Source organism: Manacus candei, unplaced genomic scaffold (assembly GCF_025592945.1).
Source record: "Manacus candei isolate 608988 ecotype Guabito, Panama unplaced genomic scaffold, ASM2559294v1 h1tg000051l, whole genome shotgun sequence".
Taxonomy (NCBI): Eukaryota; Metazoa; Chordata; class Aves; order Passeriformes; family Pipridae; genus Manacus; species Manacus candei.
This window is the reverse complement of record NW_026138099.1, coordinates 3,293,803-3,317,896: the sequence shown is the minus strand read 5'-3', so window position 1 is coordinate 3,317,896 and position 24,094 is coordinate 3,293,803. Positions and strand designations below refer to the sequence as shown.

General features: G+C 37.3%; 1 protein-coding gene across 7 annotated transcripts in view; it reads left to right on the top strand.

Moving 5' to 3' along the window:
* The first annotated feature begins 774 nt into the window (after positions 1 to 774).
* Positions 775 to 24,094, top strand: part of VPS13A (vacuolar protein sorting 13 homolog A) — a 105,665-nt gene continuing 82,345 nt past the window's right edge. For 4 of the 7 annotated variants that reach the window (XR_007906908.1, XM_051801309.1, XM_051801308.1 and 1 more), the window contains exons 1-16: positions 775 to 950; positions 11,011 to 11,054; positions 11,559 to 11,601; positions 12,534 to 12,629; positions 12,913 to 13,014; positions 13,715 to 13,824; positions 14,095 to 14,154; positions 15,158 to 15,217; positions 15,435 to 15,515; positions 15,936 to 15,993; positions 17,434 to 17,561; positions 17,775 to 17,881; positions 18,541 to 18,712; positions 19,069 to 19,131; positions 22,862 to 22,997; positions 23,672 to 23,766. Coding sequence is in view for 6 of the 7 variants with exons in the window: in XM_051801309.1 (XP_051657269.1) it covers positions 851 to 950; positions 11,011 to 11,054; positions 11,559 to 11,601; positions 12,534 to 12,629; positions 12,913 to 13,014; positions 13,715 to 13,824; positions 14,095 to 14,154; positions 15,158 to 15,217; positions 15,435 to 15,515; positions 15,936 to 15,993; positions 17,434 to 17,561; positions 17,775 to 17,881; positions 18,541 to 18,712; positions 19,069 to 19,131; positions 22,862 to 22,997; positions 23,672 to 23,766 (1,455 nt within the window). In the remaining variant the exon portion in view is untranslated. The remainder of the gene's footprint in view (positions 951 to 11,010; positions 11,055 to 11,558; positions 11,602 to 12,533; positions 12,630 to 12,912; positions 13,015 to 13,714; positions 13,825 to 14,094; positions 14,155 to 15,157; positions 15,218 to 15,434; positions 15,516 to 15,935; positions 15,994 to 17,433; positions 17,562 to 17,774; positions 17,882 to 18,540; positions 18,713 to 19,068; positions 19,132 to 22,861; positions 22,998 to 23,671; positions 23,767 to 24,094) is intronic. The other 3 variants (XM_051801306.1, XM_051801307.1, XM_051801305.1) reach the window with 2 other exon arrangements.

The following is a 24,094-nucleotide window of genomic DNA, read 5'->3' as shown; positions in this document are numbered from 1 at the left end:
TAACAGCTCAGTAATTTCTACACTTGCCTAGCCTGAGGGAGAAAAGTATCCAAAAAATCTTTATAGCTATCTCACATTTAAATCCCTTGGACAAGCTGAGGGGTCCAGCTGAAGACAAAAAGATGACTGAGGGACTGGAGTATCTCTCTCATGAAGAAAGGCTGAGAAAGCTGGGACTGTTCAGCTCGGAGAAGAGACGACTGAAAGGGAACTTCATCAGTGTCTGTAAGTATCTGAAGGGAGGCTGTCAGGAGGGTGGAACCAGGCTCTTTTCAGTGGTGCTGAGAAATAGGACAAGAGGCCACACGCAGAAACTGACACACAAGAAGTTCCACCTGAACAGGAAGAACTTCCTTACTGCGTGGGTGACTGTGCACTGGAACAGACTGTCCGCAGAGGTTGTGGAGTCTCCCTAACTGGAGATATTCAAGAACCGTTTGGACGCAATCCTGTGCCACGTGCTCTAGGACGACCTTGCTTGAGCAGGGAGGTTGGACCAGATGACTTCTCTGATGGTCCCTTCCAACCTGACAAATTCTGTGTTAACTCACACCTTACAAGCAAACAAGAGTAGCTAGCGCGAAACCCCTGCATTTCCCCTCAGAATCTCTGTACGTACGGAGAGGCCACGGGAAAGATCGGGCTGAAGCAGGCCGAACTGCGGAGCCCCCACCGGCTCCCGTAGCCTGGGCCAAGCCACGCCTCTTCCTCCCCGGCGCGCAGGGGAGGCGGAGGGGCGGGGGCAGAGGCAGAGCGGAGCCGCCCCCCGGGCCGCGGGGCGGTGCGATCGGCCGCGCAGCTGCAGGAGCCGGGGCGGCGGCGCTGCTGCTGGTGCAGGGGCGGCGGCAGGATGGTGTTTGAATCGCTGGTCGTGGACGTTCTGAACCGTTTCCTCGGCGACTACGTGGTGAACTTGGACAGCTCCCAGCTGAAGCTGGGCATTTGGGGAGGTATGGGCCTGTCTGCCTTCCCTTGCTGCCGCTGCGTCCCTTCCTGCCCGTCCGGGCTCGCCCTGCCGCCCGCAGTGGGGAGAGGCTGGGGCGGTGTCCCCGGGCGGTGTCCCCGGGCGGTGCCGAGCCGAGCCGGGCCGGGCCGGGCCGGGCCGGGCCTGCCGAGCCAAGCAGGGCCGTGCTGAGCCGTGCTGGACCGCCTGCCCGACAACTTAGCCGCCGCTCCACCTGCCTGCAGCTTAAAAATAGCCGTGGGGGCGGGCGGGCTGGAGGCGGTGTCCGCGGCGGGCGCGGGACCGCCGCCTGCGACAGCAGGGAGCGGCCGGGCGGGAGGAGCTGTGGGGAAACATCTGGCGGGGGGCAAAGAGAAACCCAGGCGAAGTGCTAGGGAGTCATGGGCAGCCCGTGGTCTCTGCTGATGGGGCGGACCTTCGCTGGCCGCGGTGCTTCTGACGGTCGCGTAAAGTTTGGAAAGGACTGGGCGGGCAGCTTGGGGCTGGGAGCCTGACCCGGCTCTGCGGGAATGTGAAACTGGCGTACGGGCGGTTTCCCCGCCCGGAAATGAACTGAGCATAAACGCCAGGGGTTTGGATGGTATTCGAGTGTCAGGGTCGTGCTCGCGGGAGTGAGTGGCCTCTCTGCGAACGGCACTGACGTCCCGTCTCTTCTTGGTGCTGTCTAGAATATTGGTGCTGTAGGTCTAGAATATTTGTCACTTTTAGCCTTAAAAACCCAGGTGTAAAGCCTGCCTTGAAGTTTGCAGAGGTGATGACCAGCTGTACTAGGCGAGGTAGGCAGTGGTCTATAGAATTAAATTAACGTGCCAGTTGTGAAGGCAGGAGTGTTCTGTTTGAATGTACTTTCTTGAGGTCCCTTTAGTAGGAACAAGAAAACAGTATCAAAGGTCTGTCAGGCACAGACGTGTGCAGCGACGAAGCGACCACTTCAGGGTGCATTCCAGGTGTCTGTAGCGTCAGCAAAAGCAAACACAGAGGTTCAGGGTTTTTTTACAGGTATGTTCATACATCTGTAGGTGTGAAGCACCCTCAAGGTATTCCCTACGTGCAAATCTATTCTTAGGTACTCATAGACATTAATCAGATTTTGTAAGCTTCTCCTGGAGCTTTTTGCATCGTGGACATTTTTGTTTTCATGCTTCTGTTTTCCGAAATGACATCCTTATTTGGTTTCGTATCTGCAGTAATTTTCTGTCAGTTAGTCAAGGCATTTGTAGCATCTTCGTAAAGTTCAGTCTCTATATGGAGTCTTAACACTGCAACATGACAGGTAAGTGCTGGAGAGAAGGTAGTAGTCCTTGATCTATAGCAGTAAGGCTCAATATAGCATATCCATTACTGATTAAGTGAGTCTTATTTGAAAGGTTTGAGTTAGCGTATCTTTCAGCAAAACCGTGTCATCCTAATTATTTGATTTGTGTACTGAAGTTCTGAAGTTGTCATAGTTTCTTTCAGTTGAGGGAAGGCAGGTAGAATATTTAATGTAAGATGTGGAACAATACGTGAATCTTTTGGGCAATATTTATACATTACAAAAAAGGAAAAGTTTATTTTTCTTGCTCTGTAGATTGCTGGTGGTTACTCATGGCAGTTTATGCCTCTATGAGGCAACTCTTATGAGTTTAGATGCACTTTAACTGTCTTGCTTGTTTTTTTTTAATTAAATCTCAATAAATTTTACTCTGGAGTTTTGATATTCAGTTGTTGTTTTTTTTTTTAATGTACATGTAACTTGATTTTGTTTTTATTATTTCCTTTTCAAGTAGTTCTTATTTTTTAGAGGCTTTAGTATATTTTTATTCAAATGAAATTTCTCATTTCTCAGAGCAGTGCTTGTGTACTACAGCAAAACAATTTTTTTCTCTACACAGCCTGTTTACTTGCTTATTGTGAAAATGGGTATGTAAAACTACCTGTGTCTTGCTCTAAGAGGCCCAGAACTGCTGTGTAGCATTGGTGAAGCATCGTCTTAGGAGTTTGTTTTTTTCCTGGTCTACTGCATTATGCTTTTTTGCAGTTTAAACTGTGTTAAATGGTCTGTGCATCTGCAACATTTCTTTCATTCTGAATATCTCAAAGGACCTAGAAATTGCATTCTGCTAGCCAAAAGGCAGTAACTATTAGTAGTAATAGCAGTAGAGTACTGTTTTTATATGGAGTGCTTCATTGATTAGCAGATTCTAACACTCACAGTGTATCTGAAGTCTACTGATAATTTTTTTGGCTAGCTGTTTACTAAAATTCTGGAACTAAGGTCTTTTTAAAAAAATCACCCTTATTTTTTGTCTTCATATTTTGTGTAAACTTAATAGTTTTTTGTGTTTACTTGCATGCTCCCAAAGCACTTCCATTACAGCTATGTGTTTCCATGCAGTGTTTGTCTTTGTGTGTCATGATAAAACTGTTAAATTTTACATAAATCATGTAGTATTGAAATTAAATTTTCCTATTAAATGTTCTAGTAGTGATTAAAAAAAAAAAAGGCAAGTTATGTGTTTGGGGTTTTTGGTTTGTTTGTTTGTTTGTTTTTTCCTTCTAACAAATGGCCACTGCTTTTTGAGTGCTAGAGCATTGCACAAGTGCTATATATCTGTATCTTAAATTTTTAAAAGCATACATTTTTTTGCCTCTGAATGATTTAATACCCAAGGGAATTTATTTTTTTTTTAAATGCTGTAGGGAGCAAGTTGTGATCTTGTGGTATTTTATAGCTGGCCTGCTTAAATTAAGACTGATAACCTGTTGATAGACTCTTAATATATGTATAACGCCTAATTTTACAGAGGTTTCAGCTTCTGTAAATTTGAGAGCTTAATTAATGAGTTTTTAATGAGCATGCTTAACATTAACTTTGGTTTTTCATTAACGAGAGAATTCATCATATCATATTAAAGCTATCCAGATTCAATCTGTGTAGTAAAGTTGTGTGATGATGCTGCTCAAACAAAATACATGAACACAGAAATAATTACAGAAATTTTTTTCTTGTTAAAAAGCTCTCAGATTGAATGGTAAAAATGTAGACTGTCTCAATACTAAAGGAAGATGTGATATGTGGAAACACTCATGGCTCAGGTTGTGGTAAGAAATGAATGACCTGAAATATAAAAGGCAGTGCAGAAAGGAGAAGGAAGGACAAGCTATACAAGTGAAAACAAATGTAATTTGAACATATAAGGCCAGTATTGGAAAGGCCAAGATTCAGAAAAGAACATAACAGGGAAGGAAATCGTATTCCTAAATAACTCCATTAGTATGAATCAGGGTAAAAGACTACTTTGTAGATAAAAGGTTAGGTAAGTATTTAGGTAAGTTAGGTATTTTTGAATGCTCTAGACCTAGTAAAGTTACACTTCAATACCTGAAAAAATGCTTGCAGCAATGTGAGATGTATACAGTTATAGTATACAGGAAGTGCCAGTGAGGTTTCCAAACAGTGCAGAGATCAAACACTTTCATCCGCGTTCACGATGCAACTGTTTTCTTTTGACTGTGTCTAAGTAACTTTTCATTCAGTGTCGTGGCCAGACCCTCTGTACTGCCCTTTAAAATACTTAATTCTCTATTGACTTGGAACACCTGCTTATTAGGTAATGTCTCAAGCATATTTTTCTTCACTTTTTATTTGAATATCTGGTATCTCTTGTCAGGGCAGCTCTGTTATTAAGATGATATAGGCACATAATTGACACATTTGTAACATTTGTAAAAACATTTTTTACTTTTTCTTTTGATTACAGCTACTGTTATAGTAAAGGATAACTAGTTTTGCATACCTTACCTTGTCTAGGTATAGGAGGTGCAAGCATATAGCAGATGCAACCTCCCTCCCTCTCCTTGCATAATGGTAATTTGAATTCACTTGGGGGATGAATAGTATCTAATAGTTTTTGCTGCCTTTAATGACCTGTTTAAACAGGAATAATTATCAGCATAAACATAAGTAGGAAAAGCCTGGCAAAGGCAGTATGAAGTGGTCAGGAGGGTTCACAAGCTGACAGTGCTGTTGGTAAAAGTAGAAATGCTGTTGAAATATGTGAGCAGGAGTGTTGGCTATTGATCAGATTCCAGCTGAGGTGTTTTCGGTTTCTGATCTTTCATCTCTGTTTCTCTCATCTGCCTTCCCTTCCCCCACCCCTTATTTACAAGACAGCACAGATTAATTAGGTAAAATCTGCGGATTTTTATGTGGATTAATTTTCTTTGCCCTCTTTAACTTCTGTTTACAACCATAACAAAATTTCAGTTAGGCCTCTTTGGTGAAATGGTTTACTGTGTTAACTGAGTGTTACTTCTTGCAAGCTAAATCCTTGGTAGTAGACAATTGGTTCATGCACTCAAATCCATGAAGTTATTTTGCGTATCTAAAATTAAAACTGTAAACCTATTTATTCCAGTATTTTGACAACTGTTTGCTATTGTTGAATTGTTTACAATGTCTAGAGATCAGTAAACGTAAGAATTTGCTTTATAGTATAGCCTAAGTAAATCCCAGACTGTGCTATAAGTATTTATAGATGTTCTGACTTTTATTATTGTTTTGGCTGCTAATCTGCTTGTTTAAACCTAGATATTTATACAACTTCAACTATTTGTATATACAGTTTTCAAGGTTGCTTAATTGAGTAATTTTTAACCATGCTCTGGATGCATTTCTGTCATCGAAACATCCAATTGCTCCCAACAGGGGTACACCACCCCTACCAAAAAAACCCCAACCAACCAACAACAGAAACAAACAATCAAATCCTGATGTATTTTTGTATTCTTGCAATTAGAGTCTATTGTCAGTGCTCCAAGATAGTAAATTCATTAGCTGTGTTATGTCCTGTAACAAGCTTCCTTGATTTTTCTGTTTCTGTATATGAGGGCTTTTGGTTTTTTTGCCTCCTACCCCCAACAGAGCAGTCAGGATTCAGTACAGTTGCGCTCGAATCTATGTTTCATTGCAAGTGAAATGGCTGAGTGTGATAAAGACTAAATTTTGGCAATCAAAGAGAATACTGACAGGGTCAGTAGCTGCATTTTAGGTTGTGAGTGTGAGTGCAAGCTTTCCAAGGTGTGGTGGCTTTGGAAATAGGAATGTTTAGTCAATCTCTTATGTTCTTTCTCAAGTGTAGGAAAAAGAAAAGTTGCCTAAATATACAAAACACAGCGCCTCTTTTGTTAGCCTTTTCTTTGCTTTGATAGTCCATTCACTGTGATCAGACCCTCAATCAAGGTTTTTGTAAGTAAACTGTTATATTTTAATAAATGTGTTTCATTAATTTTGTACTAAAAGTGAGATATTTTGAGTTTTACTAATAGCTATCTTTTCTAATGATTTTAACTAAAACCTTAAACTTTTTAACTGTAAAATCATAAGTATAGGAAAAACAGTGAAGAATTATGTACCACACTTCCAAATCCTAGCATTTGATGTCGAATTGTCAAAGTCTTTGTGTTTGAAACATTACCGATACCATGTTTATTCTCTGCCATTATGATGTGCTCAGGTAAAATGAGAAATAATTATGCCATCACAAAGTATTGTTTGTAAATTGCTTAAGATAATCCTTACTTTGCAGTACTTTGGTTTTGGAAGCATCAGGGCCCCCAAATTATTTTAACTTAAGTAATTGTGCCTCAGCTGAAATGTGTCATGTGTCAGACCCTTGATAAATGAGAGGGCATGTTGACTCAGCAATCAGTGAAGAAACTCAACCTAGTTAAACTGCTTCATGTGTTGTATAGTCTTAAGGTTTCCATGTCAGTGTTTTTAACATGGCTCAACCGACATGCAGAAATTGCATGTTGTGGCCTGTTGCGCCTGGTAATTTGGTTACAAACCTGAACCTTTGCTCTGGATACCATTAAGATTACTTGCTATGAATATAATGTCTTCTTGGAGAAGCAAATAGGGTTTTTTTAGTGTTAAAATAGTCTCTGCAGAGTAAGCTTTATCAGGGAATAAGTTTAGAATAGAATTGAACCCAGTGATATATAAAACTGTCACCTTATTGTTATCCACAAAGACTATGTAGTTATAGTTACTAGAGTAGTTAAAGACTATTGTTGGGAATGCAGTCTTTGCCTGTATATTTTTTTTCTCTTTTCTGTTCTTCCTGGCAAGATGTATGTATCGTAAGGCTTAAAATCAGAGTCACCAGATATCAAAAAACATCATTCTGCATGTAGTATTTCTCTGGAAAGGCTGATGTTAGCCTTGGTCATTGGTCACAGCCAGCATAGCTTCATGAGAGGGAAGTCCTGCTTATCCAACCTGATTTCCTTTTATATAACCCACCTACTTGATCAAGGGAAGCCAGTTGATGTAATCTTTTTGGATTTCATTAAAGCTTTCAATAATGTCTCTCACAAGATTCTGCTGGACAAAAGGTCCAGCACACAACTGGGTAAACACATCATGTGGTGGGTGAACAGTGGGCTCATGGATCAAGCACAGAGGGTTACAGTGAATGGGGTGACATCAGACTGGTAACCTGTCACTAGTGGGGTTCCACAGGGCTCCATCCTGGGCCCTGTGCTCTTCAAACATCTTCATAAATGATAGAATGCAGGACTAGAACGGTTGCTAAGTAAGTCTGCAGATGACACAAAAGTGGGAGGAGCTGTTGACTCCCTTCAAGGCAGGGAGGCCCTGCAGAGAGACCTCGACAAATGAGAGTACTGGGCAATCACCAACCATATGAAGTTCAACAAGGGCAAGTGCCAGATTCTGCACTTGAGGCAACCCTGAATGTTTGTATAGACTAGGGAATGAGATGCTGAAAAGCAGTGCTGTGGAAAGGGACCTGGGGGTCCTGGTCGACAGCAAGTTGGATATGAGTCAGCAGTGCCCTGGCAGCTAGGAGGGCCAACTGTGACCTGGGGGGCATCAGGCAAAGCATCACCAGCTGGTCAAGGGAGGGGATTGTTCGGCTCTGCTCTGCACTGAGGTGGCCTCACCTTGAATACTGTGTGCAGCTTTGGGCACCACAACATGGGAAAGATATTAAGCTCTTAGAGAGTGTCCAAAGGAGGGCAACGAAGATGGTGAAGGGCCTTGAGGAGAAGCTGTATGAGAAGCAGCTGAGGTCACCTGGTGTGTTCAGCCTGGAGAGGAGGACACTGAAGGGAAACCTCATGGCAGTCTAGAACTTCCTCATGAGGGGAAGAGGAGGGGCAGGCACTGATCTCTTATCTGTGGTGGCCAGTGACAGGACTCGAGGGAATGGCCTGAAGTTGTGTCAGTGGAGGTTTAGATTGGATACTAGAAAAATGTTCTTCACTCAGAGGATGGCTGGGCACTGGAACAGGCTCCCCATGGAAGTGGTCACAGCACCAAGCTAGACAAAGGTCAAGATGCATTTGGATGAAACTTTCAGGCACGTGATGTGATTCTTGGGCATGTTCCTGTGTAGGGTCAGGAGTTGGACTTGATGATCCTGATGGATTGTCCTAGTTAGAACAGCTGAGACCAATTCATCACTGGATGGGTGTAACCCAAAACTGTGTATTCTATAGCCTTCCATGCCATTTCCCAGAAACTGTTATCAATAGAGCATTTACACCCTCTGCCCAGAGCAGCCTGACTCCTCAGGCTATAAACTAGGTGCTAAGAGGCCTCTGAGATAGGAAGATGTTCCTGTCCTCACACCCTTTTATGGAATTCCCTGCTCTGAGGGATCGATTGAGCATTCCTGCCTGAACTGGAGAATATATAAACTTGGAGTTTTGGAACCTTTTTACTACTCGTGGGATCCAGAGGAAGACTGCAGCTCACCACTCTCAACCAGACTGAGACCACCACCCTCAACTGGACTGCAATCACCACTATTGACCAGACTGCAACAGCTCTCCCACCAGCTGGTTTTTCCCCTCTCCCTTTACTTTGGATTCGGGGGGGGGGGCAAGGAACACCACTCTGTTCATGCCCCAGGGTGCTGGGTTATACATTTGGGTTTTGTGGGTTAAGACCAATTGTTTGTCCGTATAATCGTACTTACTGTATTATTTTATTAAATTGTTTTTCTGACTTATAATCTCTCTTTTGAGTTGAGTTCATTTCCCCTGCTGGTTAACTTTTAAACCAGCACATGGGTCCCTTCCAACTCAGCTTGTTTTGTGATTCAATGATATGTCAGATGTATAGAATTCTACTGGAAAGTGATTATAAATCATTGCAATGAAAAAATTTAAAACATTAAAAAATTCATAGTGTTTTGTGAATGCTACAAGATGGATGGTTTAGTTTACCTGATCAACTCCTCTGGAACTGTTCAACAGCTTGACCCAACTCTTCTAATGTATTAATTTTTGAGATTTGGGTCCGATTTCTCAAAATTGGTGGTACTTTGAGCAGTTGTTTAATGCCATTAGTACTACATAACTGCAAGAATATTTCTTGCAGTTAGACCTCCCGTTTCCCCCTATGTTTTGCCATTTCTAACATGCATCCCAAAAGAAAAACATTTTAGGTCAATTAAATCTTTATTTGTAATCTCAAATTGTATTCCTTTCCAGACCTGTAATCTGCTTCTGGTTTACTGAATCTCATTGATGTCCCTGCTCAGTTATATCAGGTGTCTGTTCCATGGGCATGCATTAACACTATACAATTAATTTTAAAGTAACTGTTTCAGAAGCTCCATCCATCTTGTAGAATTTGAAGACGACATTGCTTCAGATTACATACATGTTTTTTAAATTGTGAGTTTTCAGGTCCCTTCCAGTGTTTCTTTGTTATGGCAAATGTCTGATGTGAAGTATATGGTAAAAACTGATCTTGCAATTAAAATTTTCTTCATTCACAGTGTACTGAAGTTAATTTTTGTCCTAAGACATTTAAATGTTAGATTACTGAAATGCTTCCTGTGAACTTTTGTAAGCTTATAAATAAAACTTGCAAATGTAAAATTTTTGAGAGCTAAAAATTCACTGACAGTTAATTTTGCTGGATTTCTACAAGCATGGGAAGCAGATGGTTGAGGAAAAAGAAGCAAACTTTTAATTTCAAGATGGGTCCTTACAAAAATGTTTAATTTCCAACATTTTTACTTTGCAGAATCTCAGGTTCTTTTTCATGGGTGTACAAGCTCCATGAGAAAATCTCAGGTATTATTTTGTAGCATAAATGAACAGTCTAGTCTTAATCATCTTTCATGAATATTTGAGGTGTAGGTTATGGATATCTTCCACAGCAAAGAGTCTGAGACCACAGGTTGTGGACCACTGTGGCACCCCACCATAAAGGGGAAGGGAACACCCAAGGTTCGTAGTTGCCTATGGTCAAAAAAGAGCAACAGAAGTCAGTGTCTGTAAAAACTTACAAAGTTTTATTATTAAACTATACACACAGCATGGAAATTGTTATAAGTTAGTCCTTTATAATATAAACACATGATGGTATATTTTTAATAAGGGATAGGGTGAAAGAGAACAAAGATTAAAAGAGAGGGTAAGAGAAAGAAGGGAGAAAGATCACTAGTCCTGGCTCCAGTGTCACTGCGGCTGATGTGATGTCCAGGGCCCTGGGGCACATGTGTGCCTGAGCTTTGGGGGAGTACCATTTTATAGTAAAGGTTTCCTCACCCTTGAGTTAGGTTTCTTGTTTTCTATGCAAATGAGTTACCATGTGCAGTATGTTCTTCCAGACCTTTCTAGAATGGATCAGAGGGCTTTGGGGATCTTTGGTGGTCCCTACGTATTGATCTTTGGCCAGCAGTCCATGCCCACTTCTTGACCTCATTCCTACACTTGTGCTGTACTGTGTTGTGCTCATCTCCAGGAGCCAGAACATGGACCTTTATCCCAGAAGAGTTCTGCCTTACCTCTGTATGGCCCCCTTTTCCTTTCACATCCTGTTTTTTCTCATGGTATGTTCTTACCAACAATTCCTGATTGGCTCCACGGCTATCTGGCTATTGATGTTTAAGACATACACATTAGCCCCCATATTTTCTGGACTTCTGTAACCCACTGATTCAGACTTTGGGATGTTTAGTATGCACCACTACTATTTTTCTTATTGCAGTTTTACTTATTGGCTTCTTTTCTTTTAGGAGCTGTAGCACTGAACAATCTGGAAATAAAAGAAAATGCCTTGGTAAGCTAGTGAAAATAAAAATATAACATGAAAAAATTATTCATGAACAATGTTTTGGGTTTGGTGGGCATTTTTTAGTTCTTATTTTAGGATACACTGTCTTTTAAGTGGAAGCTTACTGGTTTGTTTTCTGTACACCTGTGTGGATTATCTGATTAATTTTAGATTAAATTTAAAGGTGAAAGTATATGCCTTTTTTTTTTTTACATGAGAGAACTCTCTGCAATTGCTAAAAGAATATGTTTAGGTCAAAAGGAATACTGAAAGATTTTTTTCCTATAGCTTGTGAACCTAGAAACTTGCTCTTGGGAATGTGTTTAGCCTAGCATGGCTCAATAGTCTAAATGGGTAGCCTGATGTTTGCTTATCTATTATATTGAATTTTTTTTTCAGTAGTCGAAAGGTTAAATTTGTTGTTAAGGTTATCATAATGTCTTTTCCTACATGACAACATTTCACAAGTTGCTGAATTGAGCTTAAATTTTCTGAACTACTTTCTTTCAGAGTCAGATGGATGTGCCATTTAAAGTTAAAGTAGGACATATTGGTAAGTTACATTTTATCATGTACCCATGCGGGAGTTTCTAAACATACTGCTTTTCCTTGCAAGTCACTCAGGCATCTTAAGCAAGTAATTTCCTAACTTTCCTTGAATTGCATACTTTGTGTGCTCTGAAGTTTGTCTCTTCTGGAAAAAAACCCTGTTCGATGGCTCCTTTTCTGAGATGGTAAAGTTAAAATATACTGGAGTCTTGTTTAATCACTTCAATGTTAGTGAGAAAAGAGCCCAACACAGCAAAAATTAGCAATTGGGCAGGACTGGATCTCATTCCTTGTCTTAGCAAGACTCCACAACTGATTTTTGCCTTTCACTTCCCTTTCCACCCTCCTTCCTTGTTTTTGCTAAAATGAAAAGTTTTCTCATTGCAAGTTGATTGTCTTGTAAAAGTTAGTGGTTCCTTAAAGCAAACTAAGTGTGAAGCCATTATACTTCCTTCAAATCTATCCTGACAATATGTATTTCCCAGTGACTGATTTAATATTTTATTAAAATTGGTGCTTGGATGAAGAATGAGAGACATTGTAACCTCAGGATCCCTGTGTTCACAAAACACAGTATTTAACTGACTGATGATCTATGATCTGCCCATGTGCTTTTCTTGTTCCTGAGGGTGGTGCAGTGGATTTGCAAGGAGAGACCGGTTGCTGTTATGAAGAGGGAATATAATTCTTGTGAGTAAGGAGAGGATCTAGAGACTTGAGAGTTCTGCTCCTGGAAAAACTTGTCTCATGTTTATTTGTGTGTTGTGTAAAAAATAATACAACCCGAAGGACATTTGCCTCAGATGCACTGTTTCTTTTTCTGTCCAGTGTAATAGTTGTTCAAAGATTTTGTGTTTAATGTCAATTATATTTCTAATTTTTTTCCCAGTCAACTATTTAACTGTATACCTCAACCTTTTTCTTCTGTGTTTTTAGGTAAACTTAACCTACAGATTCCATGGCAAAACCTTTATACTCAACCTGTTGAAGCAGTTCTTGATGGAGTTTATTTGCTTATTGTGCCCACAGCCAGTAAGTTAATGTAGAGAAAGAAGTGGATATAGATTACTGGGATTTCATAAGTATCTGGAATAGGTTGATGATATTTGAATGAGCTTGATTCCTAGTAGATACTTCTAGCAAATCCAATCAGATAGTGGAATGGATGCCTTTAATGAATTTGCATTTCATCACCTAATTTTTTGCTGTTATGTAACTGTTACGAAAATGTAAAAATTACTGCTTTTGAAACACCATCTTTAAGAAAATGTGTTAGGTTTTTTTGGTATTATACTTTTTTACATTGTGCATTTAGGCATAAAATATGATGCTGAAAAAGAAGCCAGGCAATTCTTGGAAGCAAGACAAAGGGAATTGCAAAGGATAGAGGAAGCAAAGCAGAAGATAGCTAACCAAGGTAAGAGTGGGAAAAGTTAAGAAAGTGATGCTATTTCTTTCTTTATTTTAATCCAGAAAGATGCAGACTTTGTTGAAGTCTTCTAGATTCCTGTTTGGATACTTAAAAACTTGTTAGTTACAGTTAAGCTGCCATTATTACTGCAGAACTGGGATCCTGAAAATAAAAGGGTTCCGGTATTGACAAGGTCTAAGTAGAGCTTTTGGAATACTGCTTATTTGTGTCAGATGTTGCCTGACATTTTGTTTCCTCTTCTTTCATAAGAAACAATTTAACTTTGTTTCCAGTAGCAAAAATTGTTACAATTACAACCTTTTAAACATTCTGTTTATTTTGTTTTTTGATAAGTCTGCTCTTTAAATTTGACTCTTGGTACTTTTAAGAAATTTTTATTGATAAGTCTGCTCTTTAAATTTGACTCTTGGTACTTTTAAGAAATTTTTATTGGTCAGCTTGAATATTGGTGGGTGCACGTCATACTTTTGAACTACCTGGTTCTTCATGCAGCAAGTAATAAAGGTGTGAAACCTTTTAGTCTGAGGATATAAATATTTCAGATTATACTGAGCGAACATGTTTTGATACAACTAGAGTACAATGGAATAGAAAATCAGACATTTATCATGCAAACTTTAATATGTTATTGTTTTGTCTAGTTTTAAAAATAATGTAAATAAAATATCAAATTATTTTCTTTTAGATAAAGTAAAAGAGGAGACACAAGACACTTTTGTAGAAAAACTAGTTACTCAGGTCATCAAAAATCTTCAGCTGAAAATTTCCAACATCCATATTCGCTATGAAGATGATGTAAGTACTTTTGTATATCTTAGCATAAAGGGTTGTGCAGTGTAACATGAAATTAGGAACCTGTCTGATTTCTTTTCTCCTAGTTGTTTTCCATGTTGAGAGAATCCTAGTAAAGCTGTGGCATTTTCATAGTCTAAAAAAAAAGAAAAAGAAAAAGAAAAACTGATAAAAAGCTCATACCAAAACATAAAGATACTTAAATTATTAGTCAACTGTATCTTATAGACTATGAAATAATCCTTTTTTTGTATTTTCCCCCCGCTCTATTAGATCACAAATCGGAATAACCCTTTGTCATTTGGGATTTCACTTCAGAATCTAAGTTTGCAGGTAATTTTATTTTTCATTGTTTATCTAAAAAGCATGTCGATATATACTAGTAGATTAAGTTACATTTTTGTGTGTTATGCTTTCTGGTAACATGCTGTCTAATGAAAGTATACCTATAATCATCAGCAATACACAATGGTAACTACTTGGCTTATTAAATTCAACATAAATATTGTGGAAGGGGTGCCATTAAAGATAAAGTGCTATCATTACAATAGATGTTCAGGAGGAAATTCTTCTGCCTGCTACACTTCGTGGTTGCCAATCCACTTTGTTGGATTTGGGCTATTTGGAATCTATGAATATTTTACTGAAACTACCTTGAGCTTCAAGAAAGGAAGTTAATTCTTGATAACAGGGAGCAGGGGAAAAAAGAAAAAAAAAAGTATGACATCTTTTTTTCAAACTGGAGCTCAATTTTCAAACTGCAAGCTCCACTTTGAAATGCTAAGAATAGTCATCACAGACCGTATAAATTTTTTTTTCTGGAAGATTATGTAGTGGAAGCAGTATGCTAGTTGTCCTGAGTTGCTCTCATTCAGTAGTTTTTGCTGAGTAACTGATAATCTTAAAGAAAATGTGTCTAAGTAAACAATGGTTGTCTCGTGAATGCTTGTTCCTAGCACATTTAAGGGTTTTCTTTGGGCTCAAGCTAAAATTAATTACTTCCAGAATTATAAAGGCATTCAATCCCTTGTTTAGCTCTGTCCAAAGAGCATGCCTAAAAATGATATTGGTGTAAAGGAAAACAGTTTGAAGTACTGAAGACAGAATTTTATCGTATCTTCGGTTCTTGTGTGCAGCCTGCACATGCACATATGTATTTTTTAGGGGAAGTAGCCTTACAAAGTTTACACTTAAAATAATGGATGAATCACCTTAAATCAGACGATGGTGTCCCATTATTTTCCATGCGGTTTAATTATGATGATGGTTTGTTTCAGTTATGATAAGATGTTGGTGAATTATAGATATTGGAGTAACTTTGTATATTGCATTTCAGACCTCAGATAAGAATTGGAATCCATGTTTACATGATGAAACTGCCAAGTTGTTCTACAAGGTATAGTATGAACTGTATGCTAAAGAAAGAAATGTTTATAAAACTAGCTGCATTGGAGTTTCTTCCACAGAATGTCAGACCAAGAAAACATGTAACTGTATAGACTCTAAAATAAAAGTAACGTTCTGAATATTTTTATTCATCCAGACTTTGTGAAATCCAAATTACTAATCAAGAATTTGTAGGTGTTAATACATATGTCCTGTTGTATTTTCAGCTTGTACGACTGGATAACCTTTTCGCTTACTGGAATGTGCAATCAGAGATGTTTTACCATGGTGGTTTTGATGAATCATTGGTAAGTAAAGCATGAGATAGTGTATCTGGTATTCTAGTTGAATCTGGGAAACACAGGACATGCTTCACATTTAGCTCTGCTTCCATTTGTCAGTATTGTTTGTAAGTAGAAGCATTTTTAGGGTAGTACATGCTAAGGCTTTTATGTGATGGAAGTATAACACCTATCTGAGGAAGTTTAAAAAGAGGAAGTCTTTCACCAGTTACAAAATTTACATAACTTATGGTCATCTTACTACTACTCAGAGATTTTTGTTAACTGAAATTAGACATTCTGTTTAAAACATAGATACGTATTTTGAACTTTATGGTTTGTTGGAGGGATTATCTGAGACCTGTAATAAATTGCTAACACTTTATATTTTAAAACTTTATCTGGAAATAAAAATGCAACTTATTTTTAACTCCATTGTGTGTGTAGGTTAACTTAAAACAGGGAGTTTCCAGCCACAGTGTGATTCCAGAAGGTTATGATTTTGGTAAGTGGTATTTTATTTGTGATACAGGTGCCTAATTCTAATTTTTAGTTCCTCTCAGAGGTTGCTACTTTGGCTGTTACTCAAAAACCTTAGTAAAGAGTTCAGTTTAGTCCTGTAACAGTCTTTCTGACAGTGAATACTGTACCGTATCTGTAGCCTTAAAAAGGCCTTGATAAAAATGAGTCTTGAGTTATGTATTATTCAAGTGGAATGTCATACAAAAACCTTCCATTGATTAATTCCTTTACTTAAGAAGTTTAGCAATAATATGTATACCATGTAAGTTTTGTGAATCAGATTGGTTTGAGTATGTTTTTGAGGTCACCTGCTTTATACAAAGTATCTTTTTTCATGAGAGGTGAATATGGTAATCACACAAGTTTGAAACTGTGGTGAATGGCAATTCTACCTCTTTTAGGACAACTCTTTAGTTTGAGACTTTTATAGAAAGATAATGATCACCAAGTCTGATTCTGTCACTTGATATAAAAGCAAACATAATACTTACCTATAAGAAGCATAAAAAATGAAGTTTAGGGAGCAAAATACAGAAAGAAAATTAGTAGAAATGCTACCACACACAGTGTTTAGATAAAAGTAGGATAATCCAGGATTTTAAAAAAGCAAAGGTAAATTGGTGTAAATATGGTTTCATCTTGCAAAAATGCATCTTTGAATTGTATGAACCTTTCAGGGAATTTGGAATATTTGTTATGTAGATAGCCTATCATTATCTCTGTTGAAAACAAAGAATTCTTTTTGATAAAAATATGATTTATACAAATGCAAGTAATATGCACATTCTTATTGTTGGATCAATTGCTGAAACAGATGAAAATATTGAAATAAACATGGCTTTGAATGGCTGATATTGCCAAAATGTGGAACCGATAAAACAGTTCTGCTCTGAATATTTTAATACTGTGATGTCTTATTTTGTGTAGGATCCATATTGATTTTTTTCCATGCTTATTTAGGCTTGGATTTAGAAATATGGAATGTTTGGTTTTATCCACTATTGTGAGTATAATTTATCAAACAGAAAATCATTAGTACACAAAAAAAATAATTCTTACAGAATATGAGTTATATATAGTGAAATAAATGCTATGTTTGAAACTGTCTTGTACTATAAATATATCATAGCCAAAAAAATTAGTTTTTTTACAAATATAAACTAGTAATTGAAACATCTGCATGTAATACTGCATACAGAAAAATTTGTGGTAATGTTTTGTAAACATTTGTTTCACAAATGTTGCCAGAGTGAAACTGAAAAATGAGTCTAAATTGTATTATATTTTAAGTTGTTTTGGAGTCCTTCACGTTTTGAAGTCTGGCATTTTACAATTAATAATCTGGCATAATTTAAGATATGTATAATTTATGATGATTTTAAATAATTTAATTGCACTTTTTATCTCAACTTGTATTTCTTAGTATTCCGCCCAATTTCAGCTAGAGCCAAACTCCTTATGAATCCTCGATCTGATGTTGACTTTTCATCACCAAAAATGGATTTAGATGTAAACTTACAGGATATAACTGTTGAATTCAACAAGCCACAGGTATAAACTATTTTTCTGAAGTTTTATGTAGTATGGTAAAGAAGTTAGTTTGTGAGAATAAGAAAAGCAGTCTGAAATTTTACAGTGGACATACAGAACCTATTAACTTCTTAGTCTTGTTTTTCTTTGTAACTGATTTGCTCTTGAAAGGGAATCTTGATACATGTTGTTCTCATAAAGATAATAACTCTCAGTTTGAATTTGTTTGCTTAGTACTTCAGTGTTATGGAGCTCCTTGAGTCTATTGATATGATGACTCGAAATCTGCCATACAGAAAATACAGACCTGATGTTCCATTGCACAACAACGCCAAGACATGGTATGCAGTCTCAGACTTTGAAAATAATTTGTTAGTTATTAATTTGAAATTATTACCAAAGAATTTTTTCTTACTTAAGAGGGTTAGAAGTAATTTCCTTCTGAAATGAAGTCTTCGAAAGGAAGTCTTCACTTTTGTTTTCACTTGTTTTTCTTAAGCTAGTACTATAAAAAATTGATGAGGACCTCAAACCAAAGCTGAGGACACAATACTTGAAAGCCTATGGTTGCTAACTTAAAGGCTGTTATCAGGAACTTGCGTCTTACAGTATTTTATACCGTAACACTATTTTAATGAATGCCCCCCCATTATATGTTAGGTACTATTACAAGAAAATATACGTAAAAATAGGCCAACTTTTTCAACCTAGATGACAAAAATTTGATTTCAGAAGATTCCTTACAAATATATTTTTATTATTTTCACACATACATGCATAGATTTATGAGTATTTTTCATACACAGTTACCTTTTAATTTTAGAAAACAGCAACCTGTAAAATCCTTAAGTTCCTCCACTGATCAGAAGTGCAATATTAGACATGAGATTCCACTCTTCACATCTTGGAGTTGTATTCATTAATAGTCTGCAAAGTTTTGGAAGTCTTTTCTGTATACTCAAAGAAATGTAAGCTATACTTCATTTGTCTTTGCTGTCAGGTGGCAGTATGTTATTTATGGCATCCTTGAAGTAAATGTTCAACCTAAGCTCCAAATGTGGTCATGGGAACATATTCGACACCACAGGAAGCAAGTGAAAAACTATAAAGAGATGTATAAAACAAAGATAACATCAAGAAAACCTGATGAAGAAATCTTGAAATTGTTGGAGGTTAGTAATTTTCTGTTGAAGGATTTAATAGTGTTCATCTTGATATTTATTTAGAGTTAAATGTTTACATATTTTTAAGTCAGTTCTAATTCAGAATAAAATTTTCAGTGGCCATACTTGTACCTATATCACTACATTTTTCTGTTAGTGGTGTTAACAAACATAGGAGGTAATTTTTTAAATTAGAAACTTTGGGAAAGAAAAACTTGAAGTATGTGCTTTTCTTTTCCAGGTTTAAGTTTTCAGATTAAGCAAAATAACTTAGGTTGCATAAATTGAATAGTTCACTGTAAAACTGAGCTGTGACATGTAACAAAAGGAAATTGTCAAAAAATAATTTTTCACCTCTTTTCCAGGAATTAGAAAAGGCCTTGGATATTTTTAACATCACTCTAGCAAGGCAACAAGCAGAAGTTGAGGTAAAATTCCATAATTTAAATTAGTCCAAGAGTAACTGAAACATGAGATTGTGGAGATTTCCAGCAGATGGATTTTAGATCTAGTAATTGAATTGTGTATCATACAGTCTTTCAATTTTCCTAATATTTCATGGTTTCTACTATAAGGCATAGTTACTTTCAGCTTGTAATTATGCAAAAATTAAGTAACTCCATATACTGCTTCTTCAGAGTGACTGAACTGAGATAAATTTCTTTCCACATGTGATGAGGAAGATCTGCTGTGGAAAATATGGTCAAAATGTGACAGAGGTCAAGTTGGAAGCAATTATATCCAAAGCTCCATGGTCCCTCCATCCCCCAACAGTAGACTACTAGTTTATTCCTTTCCTTCATGATACCTTATTATGTAGACGGAACATCTGTTGTGTGTTGACTCTTTGCAGTGTTACTATTCAGAATACCACAAATGCAGAAAACGTTTAAGTAGATTATTACAATTAGGCAAGATAATGTGACTTGAGTAGTTACACTTAATTTGTTAGCCTCAGTTTTCCTAGGTTAACATACTGCCTAGTTTTCAGTAGAGGCTGAGTATCATTCTAGGACACTGAAGTGAAATCTTTATAAATTTTCTGAAATCTTTCTACATTAATAATCAAGATAACTAAAAGTAAGTAGACTATGAAGTTTTCAATCTGAAAGTAATAATAATTAAACTTCACGAATTTCAGTGACTGCTTATGGCAGTGCTTGAAAGCAATTTGATTTTTTTTTTGAGGGATATGGAGTATATTAAATATGGTGTGAATGCAATTGCTGCAGTAATAGATATTGCACTTCTAACCCAAAACTCTGAAGACGAATCTGTACATGTGATTTTTCCTCCTGGTGTCATCATTATCCAGACTTTTACAGAAGACATATTCATGACCCTCTCCTTCAGTTGTTTGACTGAATTGGACTGCTTTTCACAAGGAGGGTGTTTTTGTCTTCTTGTAGTTCTCATTTGATTTTGGAATATTTTTATCCTGTACTTTATAGTTTCTTTTGGTTTATCTCTCTCCTCAAACCTTTTGCAAGGTGAGGGAAATCCTGAAGTATTTCCTATCTAGTTTTATTCTTCTTTTCCCCAGTGTGACTATGCTGCTTACGAAAGGTTATGTCATATCGCATTCCCGACTACCTTCAAATCCTGAGATTTAAGATAGGTTTCTGTAATGCTTAGAAGTAGATTGCAAGTGAATGAATTTTCGGTTGTTTGGGCTTTAAGGATTGCATTCAAGAAGCGTTAAAGAGCATCTTAAAAGATCTGCTAGCTGGTTATCTAAATATATTTGAAAGTTTTGAAAATCAGGTCATGGTGATTCTACTGTGTTCTGTCTTCACCTATCTGTCAGCACCCATTTGTGTTACTATTATCAGGTCATACCTCTGAAAAAGGATTCGAAGTACTTAAAAGAGGAAAATCTACTATTAGCTAGGTATCCTGACAGGTCGCCTTGAGTCTGCTAAGTATTTCAAGGAGCACCCTTTAGATGTGGGTCGAGTAAAGCCAGATAAATGATCTTGCTGTTTGTGAAGCTTTTCTGTTTTTTAAAACCATACCTAAAAGTTGAATTTCAAGGGCTTATTTTCACCTAGATCTTGAAATCAAGCTCACCATAAATCATATTCGTGATCACAATGCTATCTGATTTTCTGGCAACTTTGTAGCAAGAACTTTATATTGCAAACCTCAAGCCACTTTTTGTTCTTAGCACTAGTGTGCTAAGTATCAGACACTAGCACACCAGTGCTTGCTTCAGTGAGCCAAGCGTCAAGTCTCTGTATTAGGTAGCTTGAGATATTTTATGCTTTCAGTCTAGGGAAAACTTTGTAGGTTATTCACCTAAATGAGAATACAGGATAGAATCATGGAATCATTTAGGTTGGAAAAGACCTTCAACTGTTAACCATGCACTGCCAAGTCCACCAGTAAACCATGTGCCTAGGCACCACATCTGCGTGTCTTTCAAATACCTCCAGAGATGGTGACTCAGCCATCTGTTCCTGTTCCTGTCCTTGGGAACCCTTTCAGTGAAGAAATTTTTCATAATATCCAATTTGAATCTCCCCTGGCACAGCTTAAGGCTCTTTCCGCATGTTCTGAATCTCCCCTGGCACAACTTGAGGCTCTTTCCGCATGTTCATCACTTGTTACTTGGGAGAAGAGACTGACCCCCACCTGGCTACACCCTCCTTTCAGATCGTTCTCAAGTTTACCTTGCTGATTAAGCTTGCCACAATCTGTGACTGCATTCATTACTAAACCATTGTAAATGGACAGTGGGGAAAATCCAAAAGGAGTTCTTCAGCAAATCTGTGTAGTTCCCATACTGCACAGATTTTTTTCTTCATCTTTGCAGAAATACAGTTCCCCTGGCTTCTGCCTGTAGTCTTGCTTACCCTGGACTCCAGTGCCTGCTGCTGCCTGCTATGTGGAGCATCACAGCTTTAAACATCATTTCTTCTTCACTGTGGCAGTTGCCCTTCAATACCAACCCCTTGATGTCCCAGAAACCTGTAATTTCACAGGTTCAACAGCCTAAGGCTCTTTTCAGTTTTTCCTTGGACTGTTCACTCTGTAACACCTACTTGATAACTTGGTGACCTTTACAAAGAGGATTTTTGAGGACTTTGTTCAAACTTTTTGAGACTTGATGTTTAACTGACATTCTGCATCATCTCTCTGAGGTGAATCAGTAGTATCAATTGAGAAGCCTCTGTGTTTTTGTGGTGAGTCCTACTTTCTATTGGCCTGTAGGTGTATAGATGTGACAAGTCCCTACATAGTTCTGATTTATAGTCGGCTGTTTTCCCTAATTGTGTTGCACAGATCTTGGGGTTTTGAATGCTGAGAAGAGATCCCTGTCTCACTCACTTTAGGTATTGCTTTCAATAGAGTACCTCTAAATTTAGGGCTTATCTGCAACTGTTTGTATCTTTTTGGATTGTATTAGTCATGAAGAAAGTTAGTTTGTGTGGTCCACTACAGTTCTGAGAACCCCTCTGTCTCTTAGATCACTTGATAGTTGTTTGCCATTCCCATGCCAAACTTTCAGTGGATGTAGTTTGCACTTTCTGTGAGGACCAGTATTAGAATCATTGCTGGTATCAGACAGGGCATCCCCTAGTTACGGAAATATTGAATATGGGAGAATGGAGATCTTCCTTACTGTTATACTTGTATGTATCAGATCCAGGAATAGTTTTCTATTTTTCTTAGAGTAAATGCTGTATTACAAGAGTAATTTTTTTTAATTGCTTTGCACATCTATCTTGAAATGAAAAATATAGGGCTGATTTAAATTTTGGCCTGTGCTGGCTATTTAGTTGCTTACATATGTATTTTAAATGATTGTTTATAATACCATTATTGTAATGTAAAGCGCTGTATAATGTTGTGGATTTTTTTTATGGTGAAAGCTAGAGAGAAGATCTGCTATGTAAGAAACATTTATTGACCTTTTACATACCCTTTTCATTCTTAAAGGTGTTTGTTATTATGCAAAATAGAATTGGTCTGATATTGCAGTGTATGCTTGAAAAAGTTACTAGAAGGAAAACTAAGGAATAACATGTTGCCTTTTTAATTGTTGTCTAATGATGTTTTGATGTGTAAGAGATGTCTTGGGTCTATATTTTCTTTAAGAAAATGAAGAAAAAAGCATGAAGAAAATGACTTACCTGAGTATTTTTTAAATTTAAGGCAACTAAGGCTGGATTAAAAATCTACAGACCAGGAGTAAAACAAGCTGATGAAAATTCTGGTGGCTGGTTTAGTTGGATATGGAACTGGTCAGGTGAAAAAAAGGACGAAAAAAAGCAAGAAATCAAGGGTTCAAGTATGATAATTTATTTGTATTTTTTCTGTTGTTAGAAATGATTTATTAGAATAATAGATCCCTAGCAGTGGAATAGAACTTTGTTTTTATTATCAAATTATTGCCATTTACATTTTCTCTTAGCCTTTTTTTTTGCTGATGAAGTTGTTAATTGCATGTAACAGAGGTATCGTACAATTCCTTCAATAATTCTTTCTGAACTGTCTTCAATATGTGATTTCTTCTGCCACAGTTTTTGTATTTGCATGCACAATGTATGTGTATGGGTATTTGAAGAAAGTACTAGAAAATAGTACAAATTAATGGAATAAAAATTTTTTTGCTTCCATTCATTTTAAAATTTGTCTATTTCATGCAATGTATTAGACTTTGATTTACTTAAGTGTAGGGCTCCTAGTAATGGTTATGGAATATGAAAAGTAAATCAGAAAGGTTACTTCTGTTGTTAGCAACTTAGTAAATAGAACAGGTCAGAATAAAAGCATTTTAAAGCATGCTTTAGGATACTCAAGACTTGGCTTTAAACCTCAGTATATTTGCTTTTACTAATTCAGGACAATGTTGACAATATCTACTGTACATTGTAGAGCTGCCAAGGCCTGTAAAGTGCATAACAGTATTTGCATTTTTTAGATACCTGTACTGAGTTTAACTAACCTCTTGAAATGTGACAGGTCTTGAAGAACTGATGACACAAGAAGAAAAGGCTAAACTTTATGCAGCAATTGGATATAGTGAAACAGCTGTGGATCCAACTCTTCCAAAATCAGTAAGTCGTGATTGACTATGATGCCAAACAGTTGGTAGTTTTATCTACTAATAAAAATCTAAATGTAGGAAATCACTTTTCAAATTACTTGAAGCTCTGTCTCTACATTTAAATACTCTTCTGATACTTTTTAATTAAGTTGCTGCATGCTGGCTTTATGCAGAAGACAGCATCATTAGGTGCAGTTTCAGGATACTACTTGTATAGCTTACTTTGGATATTCTGAAATACTTCACAGTTAAATTTTGCTTGCCCTAGCTACATAAAGAACAATAAAATCATGTATGTAGTGTATTGTTCTTTAAATACTGAAGTGCTTTATAGATCA